General features: G+C 70.4%; 1 protein-coding gene across 2 annotated transcripts; it reads left to right on the top strand.

Moving 5' to 3' along the window:
• The first annotated feature begins 1,291 nt into the window (after positions 1-1,291).
• ASPG (asparaginase) lies at positions 1,292-23,205 on the top strand. 2 transcript variants are annotated; one of them, XM_080668244.1, is made up of 16 exons: positions 1,292-1,648; positions 6,385-6,493; positions 7,084-7,195; positions 9,446-9,571; positions 9,899-9,982; positions 10,324-10,450; positions 13,969-14,081; positions 14,714-14,896; positions 16,521-16,634; positions 17,126-17,239; positions 18,177-18,272; positions 18,500-18,663; positions 20,419-20,505; positions 21,986-22,085; positions 22,406-22,486; positions 22,986-23,205. In XM_080668244.1, the coding sequence occupies exons 1-16, from the start codon at positions 1,567-1,569 to the stop codon at positions 23,004-23,006; spliced, it is 1,713 nt and encodes a 570-aa protein (XP_080524370.1). In that variant the 5' UTR covers positions 1,292-1,566; the 3' UTR covers positions 23,007-23,205. The 2 variants fall into 2 exon arrangements, 1 of the variants encoding a protein (XP_080524370.1); XR_013960610.1 differs by having other exon boundaries at positions 1,350-1,648; positions 22,380-22,486.
• The last annotated feature ends 3,264 nt before the right edge of the window (positions 23,206-26,469 follow it).

The following is a 26,469-nucleotide window of genomic DNA, read 5'->3' as shown; positions in this document are numbered from 1 at the left end:
TACAGATCCCCCAAACTAATACAGACCCCCCACACCAATACAGACCCCCCAAACTAATACAGACCCCCCCAGCAAACTAATACAGATGACCCCAAACTAATACAGACCCCCCAGGAAACTAATACAGACCCCTCCTAACTAATACAGACCCCCCAGCAAACTAATACAGACCCCCCAAACTAATACAGACCCCCCAGCAAACTAATACAGACCTTCCAAACTAATACAGACCCCCCAGGAAACTAATACAGACCCCCCAGCAAAGTAATACAGACCCCCCAAACTAATACAGACCCCTCCAAACTAATACAGACCCGCCAGCAAACTAATACAACCCCCCCAAACTAATACAACCCCCCCAAACTAATACAGACCCCCCAAACTAATACAGACCCCCCCAAACTAATACAGATCCCCCCAGGAAACTAATACAGACCCCCCAGCAAAGTAATACAGACCCCCCAAACTAATACAGACCCCTCCAAACTAATACAGACCCCCCAGCAAACTAATACAGATCCCCCCAGCAAACTAATACAACCCCCCAGGAAACTAATACAGATGCCCCCAAACTAATACAGACCCCCCCAGCAATCTAATACAGACCCCCCAGGAAACTAATACAGATGCCCCCAAACTAATACAGACCCCCCCAAACTAATACAGACCCCCCCAGCAAACTAATACAGACCCCCAGGAAACTAATACAGACCCCCCCAAACTAATACAGACCCCCTCAGCAATCTAATACAGACCCCCCAGGAAACTAATACAGATGCCCCCAAACTAATACAGACCCCCCCAAAACTAATACAGACCCCCCCAGCAAACTAATACAGACCCCCCCCCCCCCCGACCTCCGGGCAGCATTAGTTCGCGGATCAAAGAAACTTCCACGGAACCAGAATCCCGGCTCTTTCCAGACGGCGTGGGCGGCTGGGGCTGTGCGGGGAGGGAGGCAGCTCCAAATCCCGCTCCTTTCCTCCTGGCCCTGCCCTGGAGGTGCCCGTCCCCTCGGGCCCTTCTGACGGGGTGCAAGGGGCGGGCTGGGGCCTCTCTCTGCCCACGCCCCGCCGCCCCAGGGAGTGGACCCCGAAGGCGGTCAACAGCGCCGGCTCTGCTGGGCACCGGCGTCCATGCGGCTGCTGATGCCACTGTCCGTGGGGCGCCAGCCTACGCCCCGTCACAGGCCCTCGGACACCGGGATCGCCGGGCGCTCAGGCCCCGCCCGCCAGGCCCGCCCCGCCCCAACAGGCCCCGCCCCAACAGGCCCCGCCCCCAAGCAGGTGCCGCAGGCTCCGCCCCACCAATCCGGACCTTCTCAGGCCCCACCATCTCCCCCTACTTTCGGGGTAGACCCAGCCCGTGAGTCCCCACCGGCGCCGCCACAGCAGGCCCCGCCCCCCCCGCCCCCCCAGCGAGCCCCACCATCCCGGGTGCCCTGGGCGCTCTCCTCCTCAGTCCCGGTTCCCGCCGTCCCCACAGCCCCCCGAAGTCCCCGGGCTCCCCGCACCCTTTCCTGCGCCCGCAGCCCTCTCTGCCCCCTTCCCCCGGGTCCCTGCTGGCATGGCGCGCGCGGCGGGCCCCGAGCGGCGGCTCCTGGCCATCTACACGGGGGGCACCATCGGGATGCGGAGCCACCGCGGCGGTGAGTCGGCGGCGGGCGGGCGGCCGGGAGGGGCGGCCTCCGGTCGGGGGACGGGGTGGTCCTCGCGCCCGGCCTTTCCGAGGTCCCAGCCGCGGACCGAGCCGCTCCGGCCCAGGTGCCTGCCCCTGGAGGGCAGGGAGCACAGCGGCCAGCGGGTCCTGCGGTGACTGCCCGCCTCGGGGTGGGGGGTGGGGGGTGGGGGGTGGGGGGTGGGCCGGGCACCCGTTCTCCCTTCCCCGGGCCAACCAGCCGGCGGGCAGGGCTGTAGGGGCTGCGAGGCGCCTCACTAGGGCCCCTGAGCGCTGAGGTGGCCCCAGCCATCCCTGCTGCTCTGAGCGCCTGGCCGCCTGAGGGCTCTGACCCCTTGGGGGAGGTCAGCGCAGGGGCTTGGGGAGCTGTGTTTTGTCTGCCTGTGGCGTTGGCCTGACCGGAGTCGGCAGGAGTGACCGCTCGGTGTGGGGCGTGGGCCAGCCAGGGCTCCCAGGGGGAAGGCTGCGGGCCGGGTGCTGCCTTCGGGGAGGGACCCCGGGGAGGCCGGGAGCCCCCGGGGGAAGAGCATCGGCTGTCGGGTTCTGGGTCAGCCGCGCTGCATGTCCCTGCGGCAGAGGCTCCTCTGAGCGCCGTGACTGACCCGTGGGGTGTCCCTCCCCGGGCGGGCAGGACAAGCCCTCAGCCTCATCCTCGAACCCTTTCCCCTCCTCGCTGTCCACGATGCCCGGTCCCTCAGGAGCCCCGTTTCCCACGGCACTGTCCTCTGCCACCTTCCTCCTCCCTCTGCCCAGCGCTCCTCCGCGCGCTCCCACCTGCCGGCCACACCTGGGCGGCCCCACACCTGGCCCTGGGCGCCCTCCCCGGACCACTCCCAGCAGCCCTCCGGGGCCTGGCCACTGCCTGCAGCCTGGCCTCTCCCTGCCTCAGAACTAACTCAGCTTCCCCCCTCCCCCCTCCCCCGGGTCTAACCTTCTCCTTTGCCCTTGCTGGTCCTTGGGCCACTTCCTGTCCCTTCCTCCCTCCTTCCCAACGCTGCCCACTGAAGCAGCCACTCAGGCCCTCCGCCCTCTGCCCTCTGCCCTCCGACAGTGCTTCTGGGGCCTCGGCCCCTGTTAGTCCATCCGCCACACGTGATGGTCACTTCATAGACACCCTCAAGGCGCCCAGTGGCTGGGCCCTGTCAGAGGGGCTCGGGTGCTGGGACTGGGTGGTCCGCATCCTGGCCGGTGGCTCCCCCCAGCTGCCAGGAGCCTGCTGTCCGCTGCTGTGCCTCCTTATCCCCGATCTGGACAGTTTGCCGCCGGTCCCGCCACACGCCCACCACAGGGCTGCTGGTCCCTCAGCTTGGACCTTAAACCAGCAGCCCCCCAGGACTGCAGCTGGTCCCAGAGGACCCTGCCGTGGGGCCGCGGGGCCGTGGGCACCTGACTGCTGGACCAGCCTGTGTCTGGGAGGGCTGGACCTCGTGGGGCGGAGGGGCGGGGGGCGGTTGCAAGGCTGGGGAGAGAGGCCTCTGCTCCCTCAAGGGCTGGCCTGCCCACTCGTCTGGGGCCAGCCCACCCTGTCGTCCCCTCCAGGCTCAGAGCAGCCAGCCTGCCCCAGCCAGCGGGGATGCCGGCCTCCTGAGCCCTGGGGTCTCGGAGCAGGCACCCCAGCCTGGCCCACTGGGATCGTGGCGGCGTCTCCACTGAGCTGAGGGCTGCCCCAGAAGGAACCAGCCACTCGGCACCTGCCTCCCCCGCCCCCCCAATGCCTCCTGGCCGCTGCCAGACCCTCCCCCTCAGGAGGCGGTGGTGGCCCAGGAGGAAGGCCCCAGGGGGAAGGAGGGGAGGCCTGAGCCTGTCCCTGCTGCCCCCCTAGGAGAGGAGCAGCGAGGGTCCCGGTGCCCCTGACCCCGAGGGACATCGGAGGCCTTCCCTGTGCTGAGGTGTCTGGCGGTCCTCGGACACGGGTGGCGTGGACCTTTCCACGCCCAGAGCAGAGCCGGCCTGGGGCCTGGGGAAGCCCTGCCCTCCATGAGCCGGGGGGGGGGGGGTGACCTTGGCACCACAGGCCCCCCGCCCGGCGTTTCCTCAGGATGGTGTGGGTGTCAATGATTAACTGGCCGCGCTGCTGACGTGGGCTCTGCCCCCGGGAGGTCGGGAGGGAGGTGGCCCGGCCTCAGCAAAGCTGCCTGGATCGTCACTGTCGAGGGCACTTCTGCGCCTGCTGGTAAACAGCAGGCGCCAGGGCACACGGTGCGGCCAAGCCGTGCCAAGGCCAGGGCAGCGAGGGGGGAGCGAGGGGGGGCAGCGAGGGGGGAGCGAGGGGGGAGAGGAGGGCTTAGGATGCAGCCCGTGCAGGACGGCTCCTTCCCAGCAGGTGGGCTGGTCATGTGACCGCTGCCCTTGGGTCTTACTGAGGGATCTTTAAGAAATGTGTCTGTCTGTGTTTGTTTCTGTTTGTTTGTTTTTTTAAATATATTTTATTGATTTTTTACAGAGAGGAAGGGAGAGGGAGAGAGAGTTAGAAACATCGATGAGAGAGAAACATCGATCAGATGCCTCCTGCACACCCCCCACTGGGGATGAGCCCGCAACCAAGGTACATGCCCTTGACCGGAATCGAACCCGGGACCCTTCCGTCCGCAGGCCGACGCTCTATCCACTGAGCCACACCGGTCAGGGCGATGTCTGTCTGTTTTTATTGAGTTTTAGAGAGAGGAAAGGAGACGGACAGAGAGAGAAACATCAACGAGAGAGGAACATCACTGATGGGCTGCCCCCTGCAGGCCCCACCCTGGGGATCGAGCCTGCAACTTAGGCCTGTGCCCCGACCGGGAATCGAACTGTGACCTCCTGGTTCCTAGGTCGACGCTCGCCGGGCTCACTGAGGGAACCCTAACGACCAGGTATTACGCCAACAGGAGAGCTCTCCCAGCAAACGGCTATGTTCCGTGTAGACATTTTTCTAAGGAAAAGGGTCCGTTGTCAGGCCTAGGGCCTGCCGCGGCTCCAACGATGAGCCGTTTATGGGAAACAAGAAAGTGGAGGAAGTGGGGCCCTCTGTTTCCAGCGTGAACAAGCAGCAAAGGTGGACAGGACAGGGCCCCTGTGGGCTGGGCCCCCCGACACAGTGGCCTGGGAGCTGGCTCGGCCGGACCCAGCGGGGCTGGAACCGCAGCCCATGCGCCTGGCCGCCCGCTGCACCCGGTCAGTGCGCCTTCCAGACGGCGGAGACCAGAGAACGCACTGCCCTGGTCCGAAGGCCAAGCTGTGGGGACACATAACAGGACAGAAACTGGTGCCCCCGGGGAGCGAGGCCGGAGCCACGAGCAGGAGGGGCATTCGGGCCCAGAGGGCCTGGGGCAGCGGCTGAGGGCTGGGGGCCTGAGCTCAGCTGCTGACCCCGAGGGAGGGAGTGGACTGGCCCCGGGCCCTGAAGCAGGACCCTCCGGGATCAGGTGAGCGGGCTTTCAGGCCCCTGAAGGGGAAAGATGAGCAGAGGAGGTCAGAGAGGTTCGAAGTGTGAGGGAGACTCGACCTGGCGTTGAAGGCAGAGCCAGGGGCCCCGGCCTGGGCGCTGGGAGCCGGAGAAGCCGAGGTGGCGGGTCAGAGGCAGCCGGGACAGGGGTCCACGCATGGGACCGGATTCTGACAACAACCGAGGGAGCCTGGACGCAGCCCCCAGCACCCCCCGAGCCGTGAGGCAGCAGCGGTGCTGTTTTGAGCAGCCCGGCTGGGGCCGTTTGTTACACAGCAGCGGGGACTGATACACCCGGCAGATTCCAAGGCCGGGAGCAAGGCCATCACCGGGAGTGACCACTGACCTTGGTCCTGAAGGCCTTACATGTTCCAGCCGATGGGGGTGGGTGGGGACCTTGTCCTTGCTGCTGAGTCCGGGTGCCCAGACGCCCACAGAACCTCCGCGAGGAGTGGCTGCGCCCGAGGGCGCGGTGCTGGGAGGGAGCGCCGCGGGGCGGAGGCCTGTGCTGAGGAGTGGTGTTTCCAGGAGGCACACTGTGACCGCTTAGGGCAGGGCGGGCCCCTTTTCCCTGCCAAGGGCCGTTGGATATGTATAACGTCACCCTCGGGCCATACGAAATGACCCACTTAAAAATGAGCTGCTCCACGTGGTCGAACATTTAATTAACTCGCCCCTGATGCCGGGGCAGGGCTGGACGCCCCCACCCCTATTTTGGGGTTTGCCTAGAACCCGGCGCCCTCTCTGCCAGGGCCTCGGTAGAAGCATGTTTCTGGGGCACGGACGCTGCAGGCATAGGCCTGGGCTGGACCCTGGAGGGGTGGCACACAGCCCAGCAAGGGAGCAGAGGCCGTGGAGGGCATGTGGGAAAGGCAGCAGGGCCTGGGCATCATGGAGGGCTTCCTGGAGGCAGTGCCCTGAGCTGGGGTGAAGCACCTGACAGGCTGGGAGAGGGCTGGGGCTGAGGACTCCTGGCAGAGCCAGGAGCGTGTCTGTGGGTGCTCTGCGGAGCGGGGGCAGGGGAGTGGCATCTGAGAAAGAGGCCACAGAAGGCCAAGGCCCCAGGAGCCTCAGGTGGGCTCCCCTGGAGACGGGGCCCTGGCAGCTGCAGGCCTGTCCACCTGGCCTCCGAGCTCACCTGGGCCAACCCTGCTCCCTGCCCACACGCCTGCCCAGGCCTGACCCCCGGCACAGGGCAGCAAATGCCCAGCACAGAACAGAGGGGCCGTGGCTGTGGGAGCTGGTGGTGGCTGCCAGCCCCTGACCCCGTCCCCCGCCTGCAGTGCTGGTCCCCGGGCGGGGCCTGGCCGCCGTCCTGAGGACCCTGCCCATGTTCCACGACGAGGAGCACGCCCGGGCCCGCGGCCTCCCGGAGGACACCCTGGTGCTGCCGTGAGTGTGGGCTCCCTCGGGGTCGGCCAGGGAGGCGGCCCGCTGTCCTGGGGGAGGGCCATCAGGAAGCTGCGTCTCTCAGGGCCTCCCTCCAGCGATTCATTTGCAGAAGGCCGTCACTCATGTCCTCTTCCACGGCTTGAAACGGACCAAAGTCCCCTTTGGAGAGCGCCTCAGAACCCCACCCGCTGGGGGTGGCCCGCGGGCCCCTCCTCCCTGTGCGAAGGCCCCTGCTTCCCGGCTCTCGGCTCTCGGCCCAGGCTGCCTGGTGCCCTTCACGGCTGGCAGGCGGTGGGGAGTCGCCCTGCTGGTCACTGACCTTCCTCCCAGGCGGGCTCTGGCTCATCCCTCAGGGCTGGGGTGGAAGGTGGCTGTGCTGCTGCAGCTCTTCCTGGCCCGTCCGTGGCCCCTCTCAGCACCCACGGTCCCCGCTCCTGGGAAGTCCGGTGAAGGGAGGCTGGGCCCTGTACTCCGCTCCGAGTTTGTGGATGCGCAGACACAGGCCCCGGTGCAGAGGCCCTGCGGGCGGCGGAGGGGGACGGGGTGGCCAAGGCGGGAGTCAGGTGGGCACCGCCCTTCTGCCTCCGCAGGCCGGCCAGTCCTGACCAGAGGATCATCTACACGGTGCTGGAGTGCCAGCCCCTCTTCGACTCCAGTGACATGACCATCACTGAGTGGGTGCAGATTGCCCAGACCATTGAGGTAGCAGGGGGTGTGGGCTGGGCTGGGGCTGTGGGCGGGGCTGTGCATACTGAGCAGGGCTGTGGGAATGGGCGGGGCTGCAGCATGTGGGCGGGGCTGTGCATACTGAGCGGGGCTGTGCATACTGAGCAGGGCTGTGGGAATGGGCGGGGCTGAGATATGGGTGGAGCTGGGACTGAGTGGGGCTGCAGGATGTGGGTGGGGCCAGAACTGTAGGCGGGGCTGAGATATGGGTGGGGCTGGGACTGTGGGCGGGGCTGAGATATGGGTGGAGCTGGGACTGGGTGGGGCTGCAGGGTGTGGGTGGGGCCAGGACTGTGGGCGGGGCTGAGATATGGGTGGAGCTGCAGGATGTGGGTGGGGCCAGCACTGTGGGTGGGGCCGCAGGATGTGGGCAGGGCCAGCACTGTGGGTGGGGCTGAGATATGGGTGGAGCTGCAGGATGTGGGTGGGGCCAGGAATGTGGGCGGGGCTGATATGGGTGGAGCTGGGACTGTGGGCGGGGCTGAGATGTGGGTGGAGCTGGGACTGTGAGTGGGGCTGCAGGATGTGGGTGGGGCCAGCACTGTGGGCGGGGCTGAGATATAGGTGGAGCTGGGACTGTGGGTGGGGCTGCAGGATGTGGGTGGGGCCAGCACTTGGGCGGGGCTGAGATATGGGTGGAGCTGGGACTGTGGGCAGGCTGCAGTCAGGCAGGGCTATTGGGCGGGGCGGGGCCAGCCCACCCACTCGCTCTGGGTATGTGGTGGGTCTGCGGCTTCAGGAAAGTGCCAGGCCCTCAGGTCACATCCCAGCTGCAGGGCCTCTGAGGCCCTTGCCCACCTTATCCCGCCCCCCATTCCCCACTCCGTGCAGGGGCGGTAGCTCTTTCCGGTGACGGACAGCCGTCCTGGTTTGTCCATGCGCTTGGTTTGTCCCAGGAGGAACTTGGGTCCAAGTGTGTGCTACCTGCCCGCAGACTGACAAGCTCACACCTGGCCCTTTCCCCGCTGTCCACCCCCTGCCCGCCCGCCCGCCCGCCAGTGAGGCAGGGCCATAAAAGGGTGCAGGACCCCGAGGGGTGTCTGGGTTCACAGCATGCTTTTCCTGAGGCCAGGGCGCCCTCCACCAGCTGTCCTCTCTGTCCCCGCTCCCCACCCCATCCTGCATGATCCTGGTCCTGGCTCCTGGGGTGGGGGGGCCTCCCATCCTCCAGGCCCACTTCTCACCGGCCCCCAGGGGTTCATCACACAGGCTCCCCTTCCTGGGCAGCCAAGGGCCTGACCCCCGGCCATGGCTTGTCTCCTGCCCCCCCTTCATTGTGAGCACCTGGGACAGGGTGTGTGGCCCTGGGCCTGGCCCTTCTGTCCCTTTGGGGGCCACCAGCGGCCAATGGGCATGTCTGCGGCCCTTGTCCAGGTCAGGCTCCCTCCCAGGGGCCTGTGCGCTGCTCAGCACATGGCCGCTGTCCTGGCTGCAGTGTCCAGCCAGCCCAGGACTCCCTGCAGGCAGGGCCTTTGGAGCCGGGCCACCAGCCTGCGGCCGAGCCCTGTGTGGCCAGCAGATGGCGCCCCAGCCCGCCCTGTGGCACGGCTCTGCCATCCCCACCAGCTGCTGGTCTTTCAATCATGGTCCCCTTGTCCCGTAACTGGGCCCCTCGCAACCGCTCCGAGGTTCAGTCTTGGCGGCCCTCCAGGAGGTGGTGGCCGGAGGCTGTCCCCGCAGCCACCCTCACTCCTGCAGAGCTGGCCAGCAGGGCTGTGCCTGGAAGGACCCTTCCCCGTTGCCCGCCAGCACCTGCCCGCCTGCCCACATCTCCTGCCACTCCCAGTGCTGCCCGTGCCTCCGCCCATCGCTGTGCCCATGCCTGGCCCACCCGCTGGACCTCCAGGCTCCAGGGCTTGCTCCCCACCCTCCTGCTGCCCTGGGCAGTGTCACTCAGCACAGGGCTCTCTGAGCTGGGTCCTCAGGGGTCCTGCCTGGGAAGCCTAGGGCGCCCCGCTTGTCCTCGGGGGCCGTCCACCGCCCCATCACGGTGGGCTCCCACCAGGAGCCGGGGAAGGAGCCGTCCTGGGGCGGGGAGAGCGGGGCCGGCCTCCAGCCTGCCCAGCCCGGCCTCAATGTCAGGGTCCCGGGCCCACCCCGCCCCGCTCTGAGCCGGGGCCCTGCCGTGTCGGTGGCGGCGGAGGGGAAGGCTCCCGCTCCGAGGAGGAGGCCGCCGGCAGCCGCGAGGGGTGCCTGGTGCCTGGCTGAGCGGGCCGCCTCCCGCAGACACACTACGAGCAGTTCCACGGCTTCGTGGTCATCCACGGCACCGACACCATGGCCTTCGCCGCCTCCGCGCTCGCCTTCGTGCTGGAGAACCTGCAGAAGACCGTGGTCCTCACGGGTGCCCAGGTGACCGCCCTCCTGCGGCCGCAGGCCCCGCGCTCTGCCCTCTGCCGGGGCCCTGTCCTGCCCGGGGCAGCGAGGAGCGAGGTGCCCTGGGGACCCAGGGGCTGGGCTGGCCGTGGTGTGGTCCCTGTGGGCGGCAGGAAGCCAGGCGGAACCCTCCTGGTGTGGGGACCAGCGGGGGCAGCTGAGGGGAGGGGCCGGGCTGGGCCAGTAGCATCAGAAGGGCAGTTCTCGGGGGGAGAGGGGGGGCAGGACCCGCTCCCCCATCCTGAGCTGCCCGGCCCCTCTGTCCTTCCGGAGCCTCAGCCTTAGCTCCGTGCGCCCCCCCAGGTGCCCATCCACGCCCTGTGGAGCGACGGCCGGGAGAACCTGCTGGGGGCCCTGCTCATGGCCGGCCAGTACGTGATCCCCGAGGTACCCCACCCCCGGGCGGCAGGGGCTCGGGCACTGGGGGCTGCCCTCACCTGTGACTGACGCACGGCCCGTGTTCCGTGGGAGAAGGGAGGGGCGGGACAGCCGCCCACGTTGCCCTCGGGGCACGCGGTCGTCCGTGGGGTCCCCCAGACCTGCCTTTCTGTTCCCCTGGGTGAGCTCCCACGAGGCACACGGTCCTGGCCGATCCGAGCCGGCCTTTCCCGCCTCAGCATCTGGCACAGCCGTCACTCACGAGGTTCCCCGCCCCCCACACAGCAGGGGCCTGCACAGAGGGGCGGTCGGCCCGTGTCACCTGCTGCCCCCCCCACCGCCCCCCGCAGGTCTGCCTGTTCTTCCAGAACCAGCTGTTTCGGGGCACGCGGGTGACCAAGGTGGACGCCCGCAAGTTCGCCGCCTTCTGCTCCCCCAACCTGCCGCCGCTGGCTGTGGTGGGCGCTGACGTCATAAGTAAGCGGGGTGAGGGGTGAGGGGTGCCAGGGCGGCAGGAGGGCGCCTGCGGACCCTGCGGGGAGCTGGGCGGGGAGACTGGGCCGGGAGCACCCACCGCCCCGAGCTGGGACAGTGCAGCTCGGCTCTGCCCGGGGCTGCGTGGGCTGCGGGGGGTTGGGAGGGGTTGGGGGGGTTGGGAAGGGTTGGGAGGGGTTGGGGGGGTTGGGAGGGTTGGGAGGGGTTGGGGGGGAGCCCGGGCCAGGAGTCAGCCAGAGGAGGAGCAGTTTTGGGGGGTTTGCCCCTCGTGTCCCCCCCCACCCCCGGCCAGGTGGCCCCAGCCCAGGAGTCCCTCTCAGAGGCCATGCACCTTGGTCCTGGGGCCCTTCTCTCTGTCCCCCGGGCCTGGCAGGCAGCCCGCACCCCTTGTCTCCAGCAGGTCATGTGTCCTGACCCCCGGGAGGACGCCCCACCCCTTGCTTTGGGTGTGGGAGCTGCTTGACCAGGCCGCTGGGCCAAGCTCAGGGCCACCTAATGGCCCCGGAGGGTCCTCTAGACCTGCAGGCCCGTGGTGTCCCTCACTCTCCAGGTCCGAGATGGGCCTGGCCAGCGCCTCCCTCCCCTCACACCCTGGCAGCCCTCCCGGGACAGGCCAGAGCGTCCCCACGCCCCTGGGACCTGTGGGTTCCCCCAGGGGCCTGGCCACCCCTGGCCCCGTGTGTAAGCGACACCCCAGCCTGCTAGGCCTGTGCTTCCGATGGCACAGGGGCTCTGGAGCACCTGTTCCCGCCCCGCCCCGCCCTGCCCCCAGCTGTGACCCCTTCCTGGGGGGCGTGTGGGGCCTGGGGCCTCGCTCCCGGCGGGGCCGCTTCTGTGGGACACACAGGACCCAGCTCTTCAGGTTGGTCCGCCTGCCCGAGCGTCTGGCCCTCGGAACACGGAGGTGGCCTCACCCACAGGGCCTCTGCCCCTGCGAGGTGGAGCCCTCGGGGTCTGCAGGGCGGTTCCCAGAGGCAGGCAGCGGGGAGCCGGGGAGGGCTTGGGGTGCAGCCCCTGCAGGGGCGGGCTCTTTCCCAGCAGGTGGGCTGGTCATGTGACCCTGAACGCCCCCAGAGCCTTCGGATCTCCGGTCAGGACACAGCTGTGGGGTCAGGCACAGTGACGGGCAGGCCTCTCTGCCAGGGGGTCAGGGCGTCAGGGCAGGAGGACCCCATGGTGGGACCGAGGTGGAGAGGGGCAGGGAGGCATTGGCTTGGCCCCGAGCCCCGACTCCCTTTCCCGAGCTCTGACCTGCACTCCGGCTGGGCCCACCCTGTCCATTCCCCGGGGGCTTTGGGGTGGAGGGGGGGGGTGAGGCCCAGAACACGTCAGTGCACCTCATGCCTGTGCAGCGCTCCCAGGGGTCCGGGGGCGGGGAGGGCCCTCCTGCTCGCTGAGAGCTGGAGCAATCCAGGGGGCTTCCTGGAGAGGGCGGCACCGATGCTGGCGCTGGTGGAAGGCCTGGCTTCCCTGCCCATGCTGGGTGGTGGCACTCAGCCCCTCTTGCCTGTGTCGGGAGACCCAGCCCAGCTGAGGAAGGAAGGAGCAAGGACCCCTCCCCCGTGGGGGCTGAGTCACCCCTCATCTGGAGCTTAGGAGTGGAGCTGGGGGGTGAAGCCTGCTGGCGGGCGCGGAGGAGGGCGCTGGGTCCCGGGGCCCCTGGCTGGGTCTCGCCAAGCCCAGGCAGGCCGCGGGCACAGGACCGCCTGCTCTGCCAGGCTCAGAGGCTCGACGGGTGCAGGGCTGAGGCTGGCCTCAGGGAAGAGGCCCCCCCGGCCCCCAGGCCCAGGTCCCCACTGGCTTCCCACCGGCTGGACTGCGTGCGGGTGTGAGAACCCGGCCTCGCGCGCCCAGGCCTGTCCGGTTTGGCAGCTGCTGCTGAGAAACAGGGAGCTCTGCCCGGGTCCCGGGTGTGGCTGGCGGGGCCCCGGGTGACTGGGGTGTGGGCACGCAGCCGGAGGGCTTCTCCACACTGGGCCCCCTCCCGGGTGGGGTTGTGTTTTCACCGCCCTTCCAGAGGCCCCGTCCGAGGGGGGCGGCCAGCTCCTGGCCTGCCAGCCCCTGACCCCCCGGCTGTGGACCACAGCTGCCCAGCGGCCGAGGCCCGTGGTCCACCCTGGGCCCCAGGAGGCCATCCTCTCTGGTGGTGGGCAGCGCGCCTGGCCGGGCGGGGGACATGGGTCCCGTGGGCTCTCGGGGTGGCCGTCTGTGGGGACGTGGCCATCTTGGTCTCTGCGAACCCCTCTGCAGCCATCACTCCTCCGTGGTGTCAGCCCCCACCCGCCGCTGTCTGACCTCCTCCCCCGCCGGGGCCAAGGGCCCTGAATTAAAGGCCGTCTGGTTGATGCTCTGGCCCCGGGGTCTCCTAGCCTCTGGCCCCTCCCGGCTGCCCACCCTCCAGTGCCCGCCCGCCCCCCCAGCGCCCTGTGAGAGGGTGGCGTGTCTGGAATGTCCCTCAGGTCGTTATCAGGTGTGCACTGCTCTGGGCTCTGGCGGGTACAGCGGGCACAGAGGCTGGCACCCACCCCGTCGGGGTGGAGGAGGCCCGGGTGGAGCTCCTAGAACCCCGTCCCCCCACTTCTGCCCTGACTCTCCAGCAGCCTCAGCAAGGCTCCCCACTCCGGGCCTCCGTGTCCTGGGGTGGGCGGGCCTCTAGGTGCCTGTGCCCGGGATGGGCTCTAATGGCATCGGTGCTGGGGGGTCAGCAAACCACCCCCCCCCCCGCCCATCCAGGCCGCCGGGGCTGAGAGGGGCCCTGCTGGGCATGGGCTCCTGAGGCTCGCAGGCCGGACCCGCTGCCCAGCCCTCACCCCGGGGACGCCGTGGTCGGTCCTGGCGGAGCAGCGGCCTTCAGACTGGGGACCCCGAGCCTCTGCGTGGTGGCCTGAGGGGCACCGGCCCCAAGCATCTGCCCCTCCCTCCACAGGGCTGGGACCCGTCACCCACCCTGGCGTGGGGAGCGGGTGGGCACACGTTAGGCCTCTGAGGCTTTGGGGTGAATCCGATGGAGGCTGTCTTTCCCCAACGGTGAGGGGTCCGGAAGACTCACTCATTCACTCACTCATTCATTCGCCCTCTCAGCTGTGGCGGGGTAGGTGCCTGGCAGGGGCAGGTGCGGCTGCTGTTCTGAGAAGGCCACCCCGACTTCTCCGGGGGCCCCGGACAGCAAACTTGGCTTGGGATCCCGTGGCTGGGCCCATCTGTTGTGCCTCCTGCCTTTGCACCTGCTGTTCCTCTGCCTCCAATGCCTTTCCTCCCCCGCTGCCTACGCAGCCACAGCTCAGGCAGGCCTCCACCCCCGGGGTCCTTCTCCCCCAGAGCACTGTGCCCCAGGGACCTGGCACACGCCAGGGTATTCGTGAGCCCAGGGCTGGGCGTCAGGAGGGCCCGGTGGCCGGGGGAGGCTCGGGGGGAGCCGGCAGCACAAAGGGCCGGAGGAGGTGGGCCGGGGTCTTGGCCCGAAGGTGGCTCCCGGGCCCCACGCGGCCCTCTGTCCTCAGTCAACCGGGAGCTGGTGAGGAAGGCCCGCGGGCAGGCCCGGCTGGTGGTGCACAGCCGCATGGAGCGCGACGTGGGCCTGCTGCGTCTCTACCCCGGGATCCCCGCCACCCTGGTAGGTGCCGCCGAACCCCCACCGTCGTGTGCCCTCGCTCCCAGGCCCCCCATGGCTCCCCAGGGCCGGTACCAGCTGGCCCTGCCCGCCCGCCTTGCCATCCTGTCCCCGATGCACGCCCTGCTGGGCACCCGGAAGCCGGCCTCGGGCATACGCCCCTCGTGCCGGGAGCCGGGAGTGTCCCGGGTCGGGCATGGGGACCTGCACCCTCCCGCCTCCTCGGGGCTTTGGGGCCGTCTCACCGATTTGGGATGTGGGCCGGTAACGCGACCCCGCCCGCATGCTTAGCTGCCAGGCCTTCCCCAACCCCGGCTGCTGGGAGCCTCCTGGGTGCGGGTGCGGGCGGCAGAGCTGCGTGCCGGGCGGTGGGCTAGGCCGGGAGGGAGGTGGGCAGCCCCCCCGAGCCCTTTCCCGTGGCCCGGGCATCTCCACCCCAGCCGCAGCCCCGAACACATGGCAGAGACCAGGGGTCCCGCGGGGAGGACTCGGTGGAGCGGCCTCTCCACGCGCCCGCGCCCGGCCGCCCTGGAGCACCGCGGGCAGCCGCTTCCTCCGGCCGTGCGCGGGTGCGGGCCGAGCTGCTGGCGGCCGCTGGGCAGGGAGCCCAGGCCTCACCCCCTCCTGGCCCGCAGGTCCGGGCCTTCCTGCAGCCGCCCCTGAAGGGCGTGGTCATGGAGACCTTCGGCTCCGGGAACGGGCCCACCAAGCCCGACCTGCTGCGGGAGCTGCGGGCGGCGGCCGCGCGGGGCCTGCTCATCCTCAACTGCACCCACTGCCTGCAGGGCACCGTGACCTCGGACTACGCAGCGGGCTTGGTGGGCGAGGCACAGGGCGCAGCGGGCATGGTGGGGGCCGGGCCCGGAGGGGGGTGGGCGAGGGCACCGCCACCCCTCCCCCATCACCCCTTCCCCCCCCCCCCGCAGGCTGCAGCGGGCATGGGGGGAGCGGGCCTGGAGGGGGGTGGGCGAGGGCACAAGGCGCAGCGGGCATGGGGGGGGGCCGGGCCTGGGGGGGTGGGCGAGGGCACCGCCCCCCTCCCCCATCACCCCTTCCCCCCCCCGCAGGCTGCAGCGGGCATGGGGGGGGGGCCGGGCCTGGGGGGGGTGGGCGAGGCACAGGGCGCAGCGGGCATGGGGGGGGCCGGGCCTGGGGGGGGTGGGCGAGGGCACAGGGCGCAGCGGGCATGGGGGGGGCCGGGCCTGGAGGGGGGTGGGCAAGGGCACAGGGCGCAGCGGGCATGGGGGGGGTGGGCGAGGGCACAGGGCGCAGCGGGCATGGGGGGGGGCCGGGCCTGGGGGGGGTGGGCGAGGGCACCGCCACCCCTCCCCCATCACCCCTTCCCCCCCCCCCGCAGGCTGCAGCGGGCATGGGGGGGGGGCGGGCCTGGGGGGGGTGGGCGAGGCACAGGGCGCAGCGGGCATGGGGGGGGGCCGGGCCTGGGGGGGGTGGGCGAGGGCACCGCCCCCCTCCCCCATCACCCCTTCCCCCCCCCCCGCAGGCTGCAGCGGGCATGGGGGGGGGCCGGGCCTGGAGGGGGGTGGGCAAGGGCACAGGGCGCAGCGGGCATGGGGGGGGCCGGGCCCAGGGGGGGTGGGCGAGGGCACAGGGCACAGCGGGCATGGGGGGGGCCGGGCCCGGAGGGGGGTGGGCAAGGGCACAGGGCACAGCGGGCATGGGGGGGGGCCGGGCCTGGAGGGGGGTGGGCAAGGGCACAGGGCGCAGCGGGCATGGGGGGGGGCCGGGCCCGGGGGGGGGTGGGCGAGGGCACAGGGCACAGCGGGCATGGGGGGGGGCCGGGCCCGGAGGGGGTGGGCGAGGGCACAGGGCACAGCGGGCATGGGGGGGGGGCCGGGCCCGGGGGGGGGTGGGCGAGGGCACCGCCCCCCTCCCCCATCACCCCTTCCCCCCCCCCGCAGGCTTGGTGGGCGAGGGCACAGGGCGCAGCGGGCATGGTGGGGGGCCGGGCCCGGAGGGGGGTGGGCGAGGGCACAGGGCGCAGCGGGCATGGGGGGGGGCCGGGCCTGGGGGGGGTGGGTGAGGGCACCGCCCCCCTCCCCCATCACTCCTCCCCCCCCGCAGGCTTGGTGGGCGAGGGCACAGGGCGCAGCGGGCATGGTGGGGGGCCGGGCCCGGAGGGGGGTGGGCAAGGGCACCGCCACCCCTCCCCCATCACCCCTTCCCCCCCCCCCCGCAGGCTGCAGCGGGCATGGGGGGAGCGGGCCTGGAGGGGGGTGGGCGAGGGCACAAGGCGCAGCGGGCATGGTGGGGGGCCGGGCCTGGAGGGGGGTGGGCAAGGGCACCGCCACCCCTCCCCCATCACCCCTTCCCCCCCGCAGGCTGCAGCGGGCATGGGGGGAGCGGGCCCGGAGGGGGCGGGCGAGGGCACAGGGCGCACTGGGCTGGGACCCACACCGGTTTACGGCCGCCCCTCCCCCGCAGGCCGCGGCGGGAGCTGGCATCATCTCAGGCTTCGACATGACGTCCGAGGCGGCCCTGGCCAAGCTGTCCTATGTGCTGGGCCAGCCCGGGCTGAGCCTGGACGACAGGAAGGAGGTGCGAGCCCCTCAGGCTGTGGGCATGTCAGCGGGATCCTGAGGGCGGGCCGGGGTGTGACACGGGCAGAGGGGCGGGGGGGGGGGGGCGGCCCAGGGCCGTGTCTGCGTTTGGAAAGGGGGCAGGGATACGGGCCTCCCACGGTGCAAAGGGCCCGCTCTGGGGCCTCCGCTCCCGCACCCTTTGCCGACCCCCACTTGTCCTTTCACCTTCTCAGGGAGCCCGAGGTCAGGCACACACGGAGGCTCCCCAAACTGCCCCAGAGAGCCCCCCCGCCCCAGGCAGCCCCAGGCACAGCCACCAGGCGCTCTGATTGAGGAGGGGCCTGGTCTTGGGGACCCTGAGCCAGGAGGGGTGGGGGGCGGGCTGGTCTGCAGAGCCTGGTGCTCAGGCTGAAGGATGGAGCCCGGATGGGGAGCTGCAGGCCCCGGGCGCCCCTCACCGCGTGTCCACGGGGCCGCGTTGGGGCCCGCCCTCCTGTGCTCCCCCAGCTGCTGGCCAGGGACCTCCGGGGAGAGATGACGCTGCCCGAGGCGGACACCTGCCGGCCCTCCCCTCAGAGCAGCCTGGGACTCGGGGTGGCCCAGCTCCTCAGCCTCAGCCAGGTATGCCCGGTGCGGGGGCGGGTCCGCGGGAGCTGCCTGGCCGGTTCTGGACCCAGGTCCCCCCGTTTCCGGGGTCGGGTCCGCAGAAAGGGTTTGCGGGGTTCGTGGAGCAGTGAGGGAGGAGGCGGGGCAGCCGGGGAGCCTCTGTGGCGTGCCGCTGGTGGGATGGAGCAGGCTGCCTCGTGAGGTGCGGGTCCTGAAGGCTGGAAGGGAGGGGCCGCCAGCACAGGGGTCTCTCAGGCTCCACGGGGTGAGGCTCCAAGCCCCACGGCCTTGGGCCTCGAGCTCTCTCTCCTCCCCCTTCTCGGCCAGGCTGCCGGGACCAGGAAAGGGCAGAGGAGTGGGGGCTGGGGGCCAGGTCTGCAGGGGAGGTTGGGGCCTCTCAGTGCCCATTCACACACCCAACCTCGGGGTGAAGTGAGACCTGGCGGGGTCACGTCCCGTGCCTCAGTTTCCCCTCAGCACGGCAGGCGTGGGCGGACCTGTCGTGGGAGCTTCGGAGCGTTCACTGCGGCTCCCCCGGGTGGCGGTCAGATGAGAGCCGGATGCGTGTGGTCAGGCCCGGCCACAGGTGCGGGCTGAGCGTGGGCTGGGCCAGGTGCGGGGCTGCCTGCCGCGGCCTCTGCTGGGACCCCTGGCCTCTGGCATCGGGGGAGCTCCTGGATCGCCCCCACATTCCTGGTGTTGGGGGCTCTGGAGACGTGTGGAGTGGGGTTCTTTCGGGGGGGGGCGGGCCTGGCTCCTTCCCGAGAGCCCCAGCGCCTCGTGGTCGTATGTCCCGGAAGGTGGTGCCGGAAGCGGTCTCAGGGGCAGGGACCCTGGGCCCAGCTGGTGAGAAGAGCGGGTGGCAGCCTCACGCCCTGGACTCGCTCTGGGGGATGCTGAGAACCCAGGGCAAGGCATGGTCCCAGATGCTGCATCCCTGCCCCCCCCCCAGGAGATGGATGCTGTGCGAGACGCCTTGACCCCCAGCCTGGCCTGTGCTGCGGCCCACGCCGGTGACCTGGAGGCCTTGCAGGCCCTGGCAGAGCGGGTGAGCCCCAGCCCCGCCCTGGGGGGGCAGGATGGTCTTTCTGGGGCTCCATAGCGCCCCTGTGGCGGGGCCACAAGGCTGGGCAGCCGGCTGCAGCGAAGGGGAGCACAGTGGCTGTGCCGGGCCCCGCCCCGGCTGCACCCCGCCCCCGCCTGTCCCTTCCCTGTGGCCCACCCGACCCTGCCCAGCCCTTCCTCAGTGGGGGACATGTCCTTACGTCACCCCAGGGCAGTGACCTGAGCCTGGAGGACTTTCAGGGTCAGACTCCGTTGCACGTGGCCGCCCGGAGGGGCCACGCCGCAGCGGTGAGCCTGCTGCTGAGGAGTGGGGCGGCGGTGAACGCCCGGGACCAGGAGGGCCTCAGCCCCTTGCTGCTGGCCGTGAGGGGCAGGTATGGGCCCTGCGTGCACACTGGGGCGGGGCGCCCTGTGGGGGGCCTGGACCCAGCTACCTCCGGGGGCGGGCAAGCTCTGGGCTGGGGCACGTGTAAAGCTGGCTGCACGGTGCCAGGCGTCGGGCTGGGTGGGCACAGGTGCCCTCGGACAGGCTCAGTTCCCCTGAGTTGGCCCCACCCTGTTTCTTAGAGGCAGGGGCCCAGCCTGAGGTGTTTGGGGGTGCCAGTGTGGTCTCCTCAAGGGAGGGGGCAGAGGGCACCGGGCAGAGAGGCAGTGGGGGTGTTCTGTCCGGCGGGCAGGCCGTGGCCTGAGGATCCGCGTGCCTTCTCTGGGCGCCTCCTGGCCCTCCCCAGGCCTGGCCTCTCTCCGGGGGCCGACCTCACCTGCCCTGATGGACAGTCCAAACCTGGGGGGGGTGCGGTGGCCCTGATGTGACCGGACAGGCAGGTGCCGGGCCCAGGCACCGTGGCTGCCCAGCAGGTGGGGCGGGCCTGCTGGCGTCCCGGCCCCATTGCCCGTGTGTGCCAGAGCAGCCCCAGACACAGCTGTGTGCGCGTCTGTGTGAACACGCATGAACATGTGTGTTGGGCAGTAGCCTCAGCTTCGCTCTTCATCCCTGGGAAGTCTTCCTCCCCCAGAGGCAGAGCCCCAGCCCCACCCCCAGACCCCACCCCAGCCCCGGCCCCTCAGCATTCCCTGGGGGAGGGCATGGGGCGTGCCTGCGGGTCCTGGGTTAGTTCAGGGAGGGGCTCCGGAGTCTGAGGGCAGGCGGTGGGGGTGTGGGGCCTGGGCCCCCAGACGGTCAGGGCCAAGCCCTGGTGCCCTCCTCCACTGTGCGCCCTGGGTGGGTGCATCCCCTGGTGAAGGGGTGAGGGGCTCCACCCTCCTTCCCAGGCTCCTGTGAGCACGGGGCCTTCAGAACAGGCCTGGCGGGGGGCGGGGGGCGGGGGGCCTGGAGGCTGTACCCCAGCGCCCAGGCGATCTGGCTGGAGCTCGCAGGGGCGGGGTTGGGTAGCACAATGAGATCACCCCACCCGGGTCCCGCCCTCCTCCCCACCCGCCTGCTGTCACAACACCCCCCAAACCGGTCTCCCCGCTCCTCCCCTCCCACCCTGCTGTGCCCTGGGGTGGTTCTGCAGGCTCTTTGGCAGCGTGGGGGGGCAAGGGCTGGGGTCACACCCTCCTCCCAGCTTCCTTGAAGGGGAGGCGGCCTCCGTGGGGTTTATTGTCTACCTGGACACTGCGGGGGCGGGGGTCTCTGCCCCCCACTGCAGCGGGCTGCTCTGCCCTGACTTCTGGAGCCACACCCACCTACCCTCCCCATGGCCGGCTCAGCCCGGCGGGCCCAGGGGACTGGCCTCTGACAGCTGTCCACACCAGCCCTGCTCCCCACCAGCACAACCCATGTTCGTCCCCTCCCCACCCCAAGGGCAGAGTCCGTCCCGTTGACTCAGTTTGCCCAGGCTCAGCGCGGCCAGGGGGGTGTGCCGTGGGGTGGACAGCTGGGCGTGGGGACTGTCCCCCAGGGTGGGCTGTCCCAGGTGCTCACAGGGGTGCCGCAGCCCCAGCATGGGGGGCGGGGAGACCTCAGGGGGCGATGCAGGAGCTTCCCAGGGGGCTGGCGGGCCCGTCCCCTGGGGAGCCAGGGTGCCCTGGACTAGCGGGGGGCGTGGGTCTGGTCTGGGGCAGGGGCTCTTGTCCCGAGCGCAGGAGTGGAGCCCCGCTGTGTCTCAGCACCCCTCCCCATGCAGGCACCAGGGCACCATCGGGCTCCTGCGGGCGGCCGGGGCCCGCCTGTCGGCCCGGGAGCTGGAGGACGTGGGGACGGAGCTGTGCAGGTGAGGCCTGGGGCTGGGCCGGGGAGGCCAGGCCTTGGCGGGGGGCCTGGAGGGGGTCTTTGGAGGCCCTGTGCCCATGGCCAGCATGACTGATCTCCCAGCCGCCCTGAGCGGCCACCACGGCCTGCCTAGGGGACAGGCACAGGGCGGGCGGGCCTGGAGGTCCCCGGCGAGGGAGCTGCTGGCTGCGGAGGGCAGGCCAGGGCTTCCTGCGTCCCTGGGACCCTCCCCAGGGTGCCCAGGCCCCGTCGCTGCCCCCCTGCGCCCCCAGCAGCTCCCACATCCAGCCCGGGCTGCCCACAGGCTGGCCTGCGGGCGGTGGAGGTGGGAGGATGGCGCTGGGGCAGCGTAGAAGACAGCAGGGCGAGGCCTGTCCCGTGTGGCTGGGGTTGGGGCGCTGGCCATGGCTGGGGTGTGCCCCCCCGAAGCTCAGAGCCCGGGCCCAGGGGTCTCGGGACGACTGGCGGGGAGTGAGGAGGGGTGAGCTGCCCGCTCACAAGGAGAAGACCCCGAGCTCTGCCCCCGCACCCACCCCAAAGCCCCAGCCTCCCTCCAGCCCTGGCTTCAGGGTCGTGGGTCACGTCCTGCGCCTGACCCCCCTGCCCCTCTGTCAGGGAGGAGGGGTGTGCTGGGCCAGCAGATGGGTGGGGGTGGGCCCGGAGGGAGGGACTCAGGCCGAACCTGTGAGGCTGCCCACAGCCTCTGGTCTGGACTCGAGAGGGACTTCTGGTTCAGGGCTGCACCCGCAGGTGGACCTTTCTGGCTTTATTGACAGATGGGGAAACCGAGGCAGGGAGCGGTCGGGTCAGCCAGGTCCCAGAGGGGCTGGTGGGTGCACCCAGAAGTTACCCAGCACCGCCATGGGGACTGCTGTGGGTTCCTGACTAGGAGAGGGTCACTAGGGCCGCTTTGTGGGGCTGCCCCTCCCAGCCCCGCACCCCCAGGTCCCAGAGCTGGGGGTGGGCTCCTCCGAGAGGGCAGGGGTGCGGGGTTGCCACCTGCCACCTCGTCCTCCAGGGCGGCAGGCCCCGCCAAGCCAGGCCCCTCCGTGAGCTGCCGGGTTCACTCCCGTCCCCCCACGGGTCGGCCTCAGACACTCCTGGCCCGTGGGCCCCACCCAGGGAGAGCGTGTTGTGAAATGTGAAACTGGCACGCAGCTCTCAGCACGGGGTGTGTACGTGTGCCCGGGCCTGCATGCCCGTGTGTACGTGTCCCCGCGTGCGCGCGCGTGCATGTGTGTGTGCGCGTGTGCGTGCATGTGTGCGTGCGTGTGCACCCCTGACCTGAGTCACAGGCACCCGCACTGGGTGAAACCAGACCCAGGCTGCCCACCCCCGCCTCCCGCCCCCGGGCCCGGCGCTTCTGGGCCAGCTGTTTGGCGTTGGCTCTGTACGGACGCTGCCAGCACCCGGGCAGGCAGGTGGGCAGATGGCCGGCCGGCGCCCAGCAGGCCCTGATGGCCCCCTTGGCTCCCCTCCAGGCTGGCCTCCAGGGCGGACGGTGAAGGCCTGCGGGCGTGGTGGCAGGCGGGGGCCGACCTGGGGCAGCCGGGCTACGATGGGCGCAGCGCCCTGCTTGTGGTGAGTGCCACCCGGGCTCCAGGGCCGCCGCCTCCTCCAGGAAGGCCTCCCTGAAGCTCCGCAAGCCCCCCTGCCCCTCTCACAAATGCCCACACTCTCCTGGTGAACACACTTCCCACTTGGGAGCCCGGGGTGGGGTAGGGAGGGATGACCCCCTTCCAGCGCCCAGAGCTGTGGGGACGAGAGTGACACATGGGCCCCGTGTGTCTGGGTGGGAGGAGGCGGGGAGCGGGGGCTCCTGTGCTGGGGAAGGTTGGGTAGAGGCCAGGCGGCAGGTCAGTAACCCTTCAGCAGCCCCTCCCTCGGGCTCCCTCTTGCAGGCAGAAGCCGCTGGGAACATGGAGGTGGTGACTCTCCTGCAGAGTCTCCAGGCTGCGGCTGGGGCCCCGGCCCCGGGGCCGGTAAGTCCCCCCAGGCAGGGCTGACCACTCCCAGCCCTGTGGCCAGACCCCAGCGTGGGCCAGAGCCTCTCCTGTGGGCAGGCACCCACTGTGTAAGGGCAGGTGAATATGCTGGTGGAAGATGGGAGCAGTCAGGGAGGGCTGCCTGGAGGAAGGGGCCACCTCAGGCCTTCTGGATTCTGTCCTGTCAACCGCCCCTTGACAGACCTACCACAGCCCCGGAGGGCACGGCCATGGCCAAGCAGGTCCTCCAGCCCCAATGGTGCTTGGATGCCTCTGCTGTGTGTACTGCCCGCCCTGACCCACTTACCCCCGCGCCCCCCTGACTGGGCGCCCCCACTGCCTCCCAGGCTGTGCTGGCCAGGACCCCGCCAACAGCCCCCCCCCACCCCCCAATGCCCTCCGCGGCCTCTGGAAGAGTCTCGAGGCTGGTGGATGTGTTTGGGCCTTGGGTGGGCCCCTCTGTCTGCCCTGGGCCTCAGCAGACCTCTCGTTTCAGGAAGTGCTGCCTGGTGTCTGACCCGAATCTGTCTGCCGCCGCATCAGCCATCCCTTCCTGTGACCTGCAGGCGGGGTCGCGGGGGGGGGCACCCCTCCCCGTGGCTCTTGACTGATGTGCCCCCGCTGCCGGCACTCTGTCCGTCCTGTTCCCGAGACTGGGCTGGTGTCTGTGTTGGGTGGCGTGACAATAAAGTCTCAGGGACACTCCCTCCCGGGTCCCCCGTGCTGTGTGTGTGTGTGGGGGGGGGGGGTGGGGGGGGGACGGGCGAGGTCCAGGCTCTGGTTCACAGGCTGGCTGCCCCAGGCAGCAGGAGTGAGCGCCAGGCCCTGCCTCGGCGAGGGCCAGCGGTCCCCTTCCCCCACTGCCCGTCTCCCGCCTGCCTGCGGGCTGTTCCCTCCTCCAGACAACCTCTGCCCCATCACCTCCCTCCGTGGGAATCCTTCTCATTCTTAGAGCTTGGAGTCACCTCCTCCAGGCAGCCCCCCGCCCACGCGGCTCCCCAGTAACTCCCGAGGAACCCTCTCTCGGGGCCTCGCCTGCCTGCGGCTGCCTGGTTTGCCCAGGGCCCTGCAGGGGGCCGGCCCTTCCGAGGGGTTCATTCCAGTCCCCATCTGCCGGGGGCCCTGACTCACCACACACCGTGAGCCCCCCTCCCCTGCCACCAGGCCACCTGCCTGGGGAGCTAGAGGGGCGTGGCCTGTGCATCCCTGGTTCTGAGTGGGCAGATGGCAGCCTCCCTCGCCCCCCGCGGCCCCCAGGTGTGAGGTGGGCGGGCAGGCCCCGGCTGGTGGGCGTGATTCTCCAAGGCCAGTGGCAGCTCCATCCTCAGAGGCCCAGGTGGAACTGAGACCAGGCGTCCGGTCCCCGGGCTGGTCCCCTGTCCATCTACGTGGTCCAGTGGGCAGGGCACACCCCAGGCTCGGCCCCATCTGTGACTCTGCCTGGGCTGCCCGGGGGGCTCCCTTCCGGCCCCCCACATCCCCCAACCCCTCCCTGATAGGCCTGAGGAGCCGGGGGCTGCCTCCTTCCAGGTCCCGCAGCACCTGGTACCTCTTCAACTACCCACAGGACGGTTTCCGGCTGTCTGTCCATCTGTCCGTGTGCCCTGGGCGGAGAGGCCGTGCCCTGTAGATTTGGGGCAAAAGCATGAAGTCAGAGCTCACCCTGGGCACCCACTGTGCAGCCGGGGCCTCTCCCAGGTGGGCCAGGCCGGGGGCGGCGCCACCTGCGCCCCAAGGCTCCTCAGCCTGGTTCCCAGGCCCGGCTGGCAGCCTCCCAGATTCTCACCCAGTCTCGGGTGTGCCAGGGCCTTGCACAACCAGTGACACCACGTGGGCATGGTGGGTCCTGGGCCTCTGCCCCACACCTGATGGTGGGGTGTGGGGGCCGTAGGGGGAGGAGGGGTTGGGGGAGCCCTGCTGCTGCTGGTGGGCTGGGACCCTCAGAAGGCTGGGGCGGGGGGCCCGGTGGAGGCCCACAGCGGGGCACCCGTCCTCTCCGGCTCCCCCTCTGCCTCTGGCCCTGCTCGGAGGGGACTGGGGACGAGGGATTGTGAAAACCGCTCCTGTCACCCCACAGGGCACCGCCCGCCAGAGCAGGTGCCGGCCTGCTGATGCGGAGCCCTGTCCTGGGCTGGGTCCTGCCAGCCCAAGACGCCCACTGTCCTGCGTGCCCCGCGGAGGAGACACTGCCAGCCGGCCCTTCTCCAAGTGGGTCATGGGCGGCTGGGGCGGCTCGGCCAGCAGATCCCGGCACTCTCCCTCACCCCCAGGGCCGGGCGGCTGACCCCATTCTCGGGCCCCCACACTCGGGGGGGACACGGAGCCCTGTGGTGAGCGGCCCCGGGACCGGCAGGCGCCTCAGAAAGCTGGGGGAGTCGCAGGCACAGCGGGACAGCTCCTCGGCTGTTTTGTGTCCGGGGCCAGGTCAGCTCCTCCGAGGACACTGTGGCATGGGACAGCCCCACCCAGGACAGTGCCACATGCAGCTTATTCTGTCCCGATCGCCCCTGAGGGGCCTGCCCCCCCCCCTTTACAGCTGAGGAGACGAGGCCCAGTCTGCACGCAGGGTCCCCACGCGGCACATGGCGATGCGCGCGCCTGGCACTGACCGGGCAGCCTCCTCAGCTCCTGGAGGTGGTGCCACCAGGGACGTGGAATGGGGCTGGAGTGAGACAGGAGCAAGGCCTGGCATGGCGAGGGCGGGGGAGCGTGGGAGGCAGCTAGGGCCCCTCAGGGTCCCTGAGGGACCAGCCTCCCCCGTGAGCTCACACCCAGCAATTCCCTCTGGGTGGGGCTTGGCTCCTGCCTCCCTGATCCCAGCCTATCTCTGAAATCTCGCTCGCCTGGGCTGCTGTTACCATCACCAGCGTTTTCCATCAAAGTCAGGCTTCTCGGCAGCCCCGCCCAGGGCCACCCCGCCCCGCATCTCCTCCCCTCTGCTCCCCGCAGTCCCTCCCGCTGCCGGTGCTCATCCCGTGTCCCGTCTTCCTTCTCACCAGCCTCTCTGGTGCGGGAGACGGTGCTGGGCAGGACAGGGCAGGCAGGGGGGTCTGCCTTGGGCTGGGCTGTCCCAGGGCTTCGAGCTGGGGACGGAGAGGGGTTCCCCTGGCCCGTGAGGTGGAGGTATGGGGGCAGGAATTCCTAGGCTCCTCTTGGTCACACTTCTGTGACAATCACACCCCACCCTTGCCCCAGCCCCTGACCCCACACACAGACCCTCAGGCCTGCGGACCAGGCACCCGGGCCCAGCTCCACCACCAGCTCCACCACCAGCCGGTGAAACCTCCGGGAGGCGCTGCCCCTCTCTGAGCCTCAGTTTCCCTAACATGCAGTCCCTGGGCTTAGGCGAATTAGGACGGCCCTGCGCCCACCCCCATCCCATGCAGCCACACCCCTGGCTCAAGGTGGCCAAGGACTTTGGGGACCCCTTCCCTCCAAGCTTTCTCTTCCCTAAAGCTTGAACTCACTGTCTTACCGCCGCCCCCCCACCCCCAGCATCTCCAGGTGACCGGGAGGCCAGACCCAGGGCATGGGGCATGGAACAGTGTGTGTGTGTGGGGGGGGGGCATGGCTGGGCCCCGTGGGAGGGAAGGGGGCCGGACGGGGCGCCCAGTGTGGGTCCTGGGCTGGACTCCGCGCCCGCCCTCCCTCTGGGAAGACACCGGGTCTGAGACCTAGAAACCTGGGCTGCTCTCGCCACCTCTGGTTTCACTTTCTCTTTGTTCCCCTCCTCCCTCCCTCCCACCAGCTCCCTTTGAAGTGAGAGGGACAGGGATGGGCGCGCAGCCCAGGCCGGGCCCCCGCCCACAGGCTGCGTCCTCCCGCCGGCCTCCCAGGGCCTGTGTCACCGCCCCCGCCCCCGCAGGGAGTCTGGGCGCCGGCCCCACGCCAGACGGTGCGGGCGTGCCCCCCCCCCCCCACCAGAAGCGAGACCCCGGGGACGCCAGGTGCGCCGGGCGGGGCCACGGCCGGTGAGTCAG

This window comes from Plecotus auritus, assembly GCF_963455305.1.
Source record: "Plecotus auritus genome assembly, chromosome: 1".
In the NCBI taxonomy this organism is placed as follows: Eukaryota; Metazoa; Chordata; class Mammalia; order Chiroptera; family Vespertilionidae; genus Plecotus; species Plecotus auritus.
The sequence above is the reverse complement of the archived record's forward strand: the minus strand, read 5'-3'. Positions and strand labels throughout refer to the sequence as shown.

What these genes read in the sequence shown, in the direction of transcription:
- ASPG (XM_080668244.1), top strand. Translation starts at nt 1,567, where the DNA reads ATGGCGCGCGCGGCGGGCCCCGAGCGGCGGCTCCTGGCCATCTACACG. An exon ending in TGGTCCTCACGGGTGCCCAG is followed by an intron (nt 9,572 to 9,898) that starts GTGACCGCCCTC and finishes GCGCCCCCCCAG; the next exon opens with GTGCCCATCCACGCCCTGTG. An exon ending in AGCTCCTCAGCCTCAGCCAG is followed by an intron (nt 17,240 to 18,176) that starts GTATGCCCGGTG and finishes CCCCCCCCCCAG; the next exon opens with GAGATGGATGCTGTGCGAGA.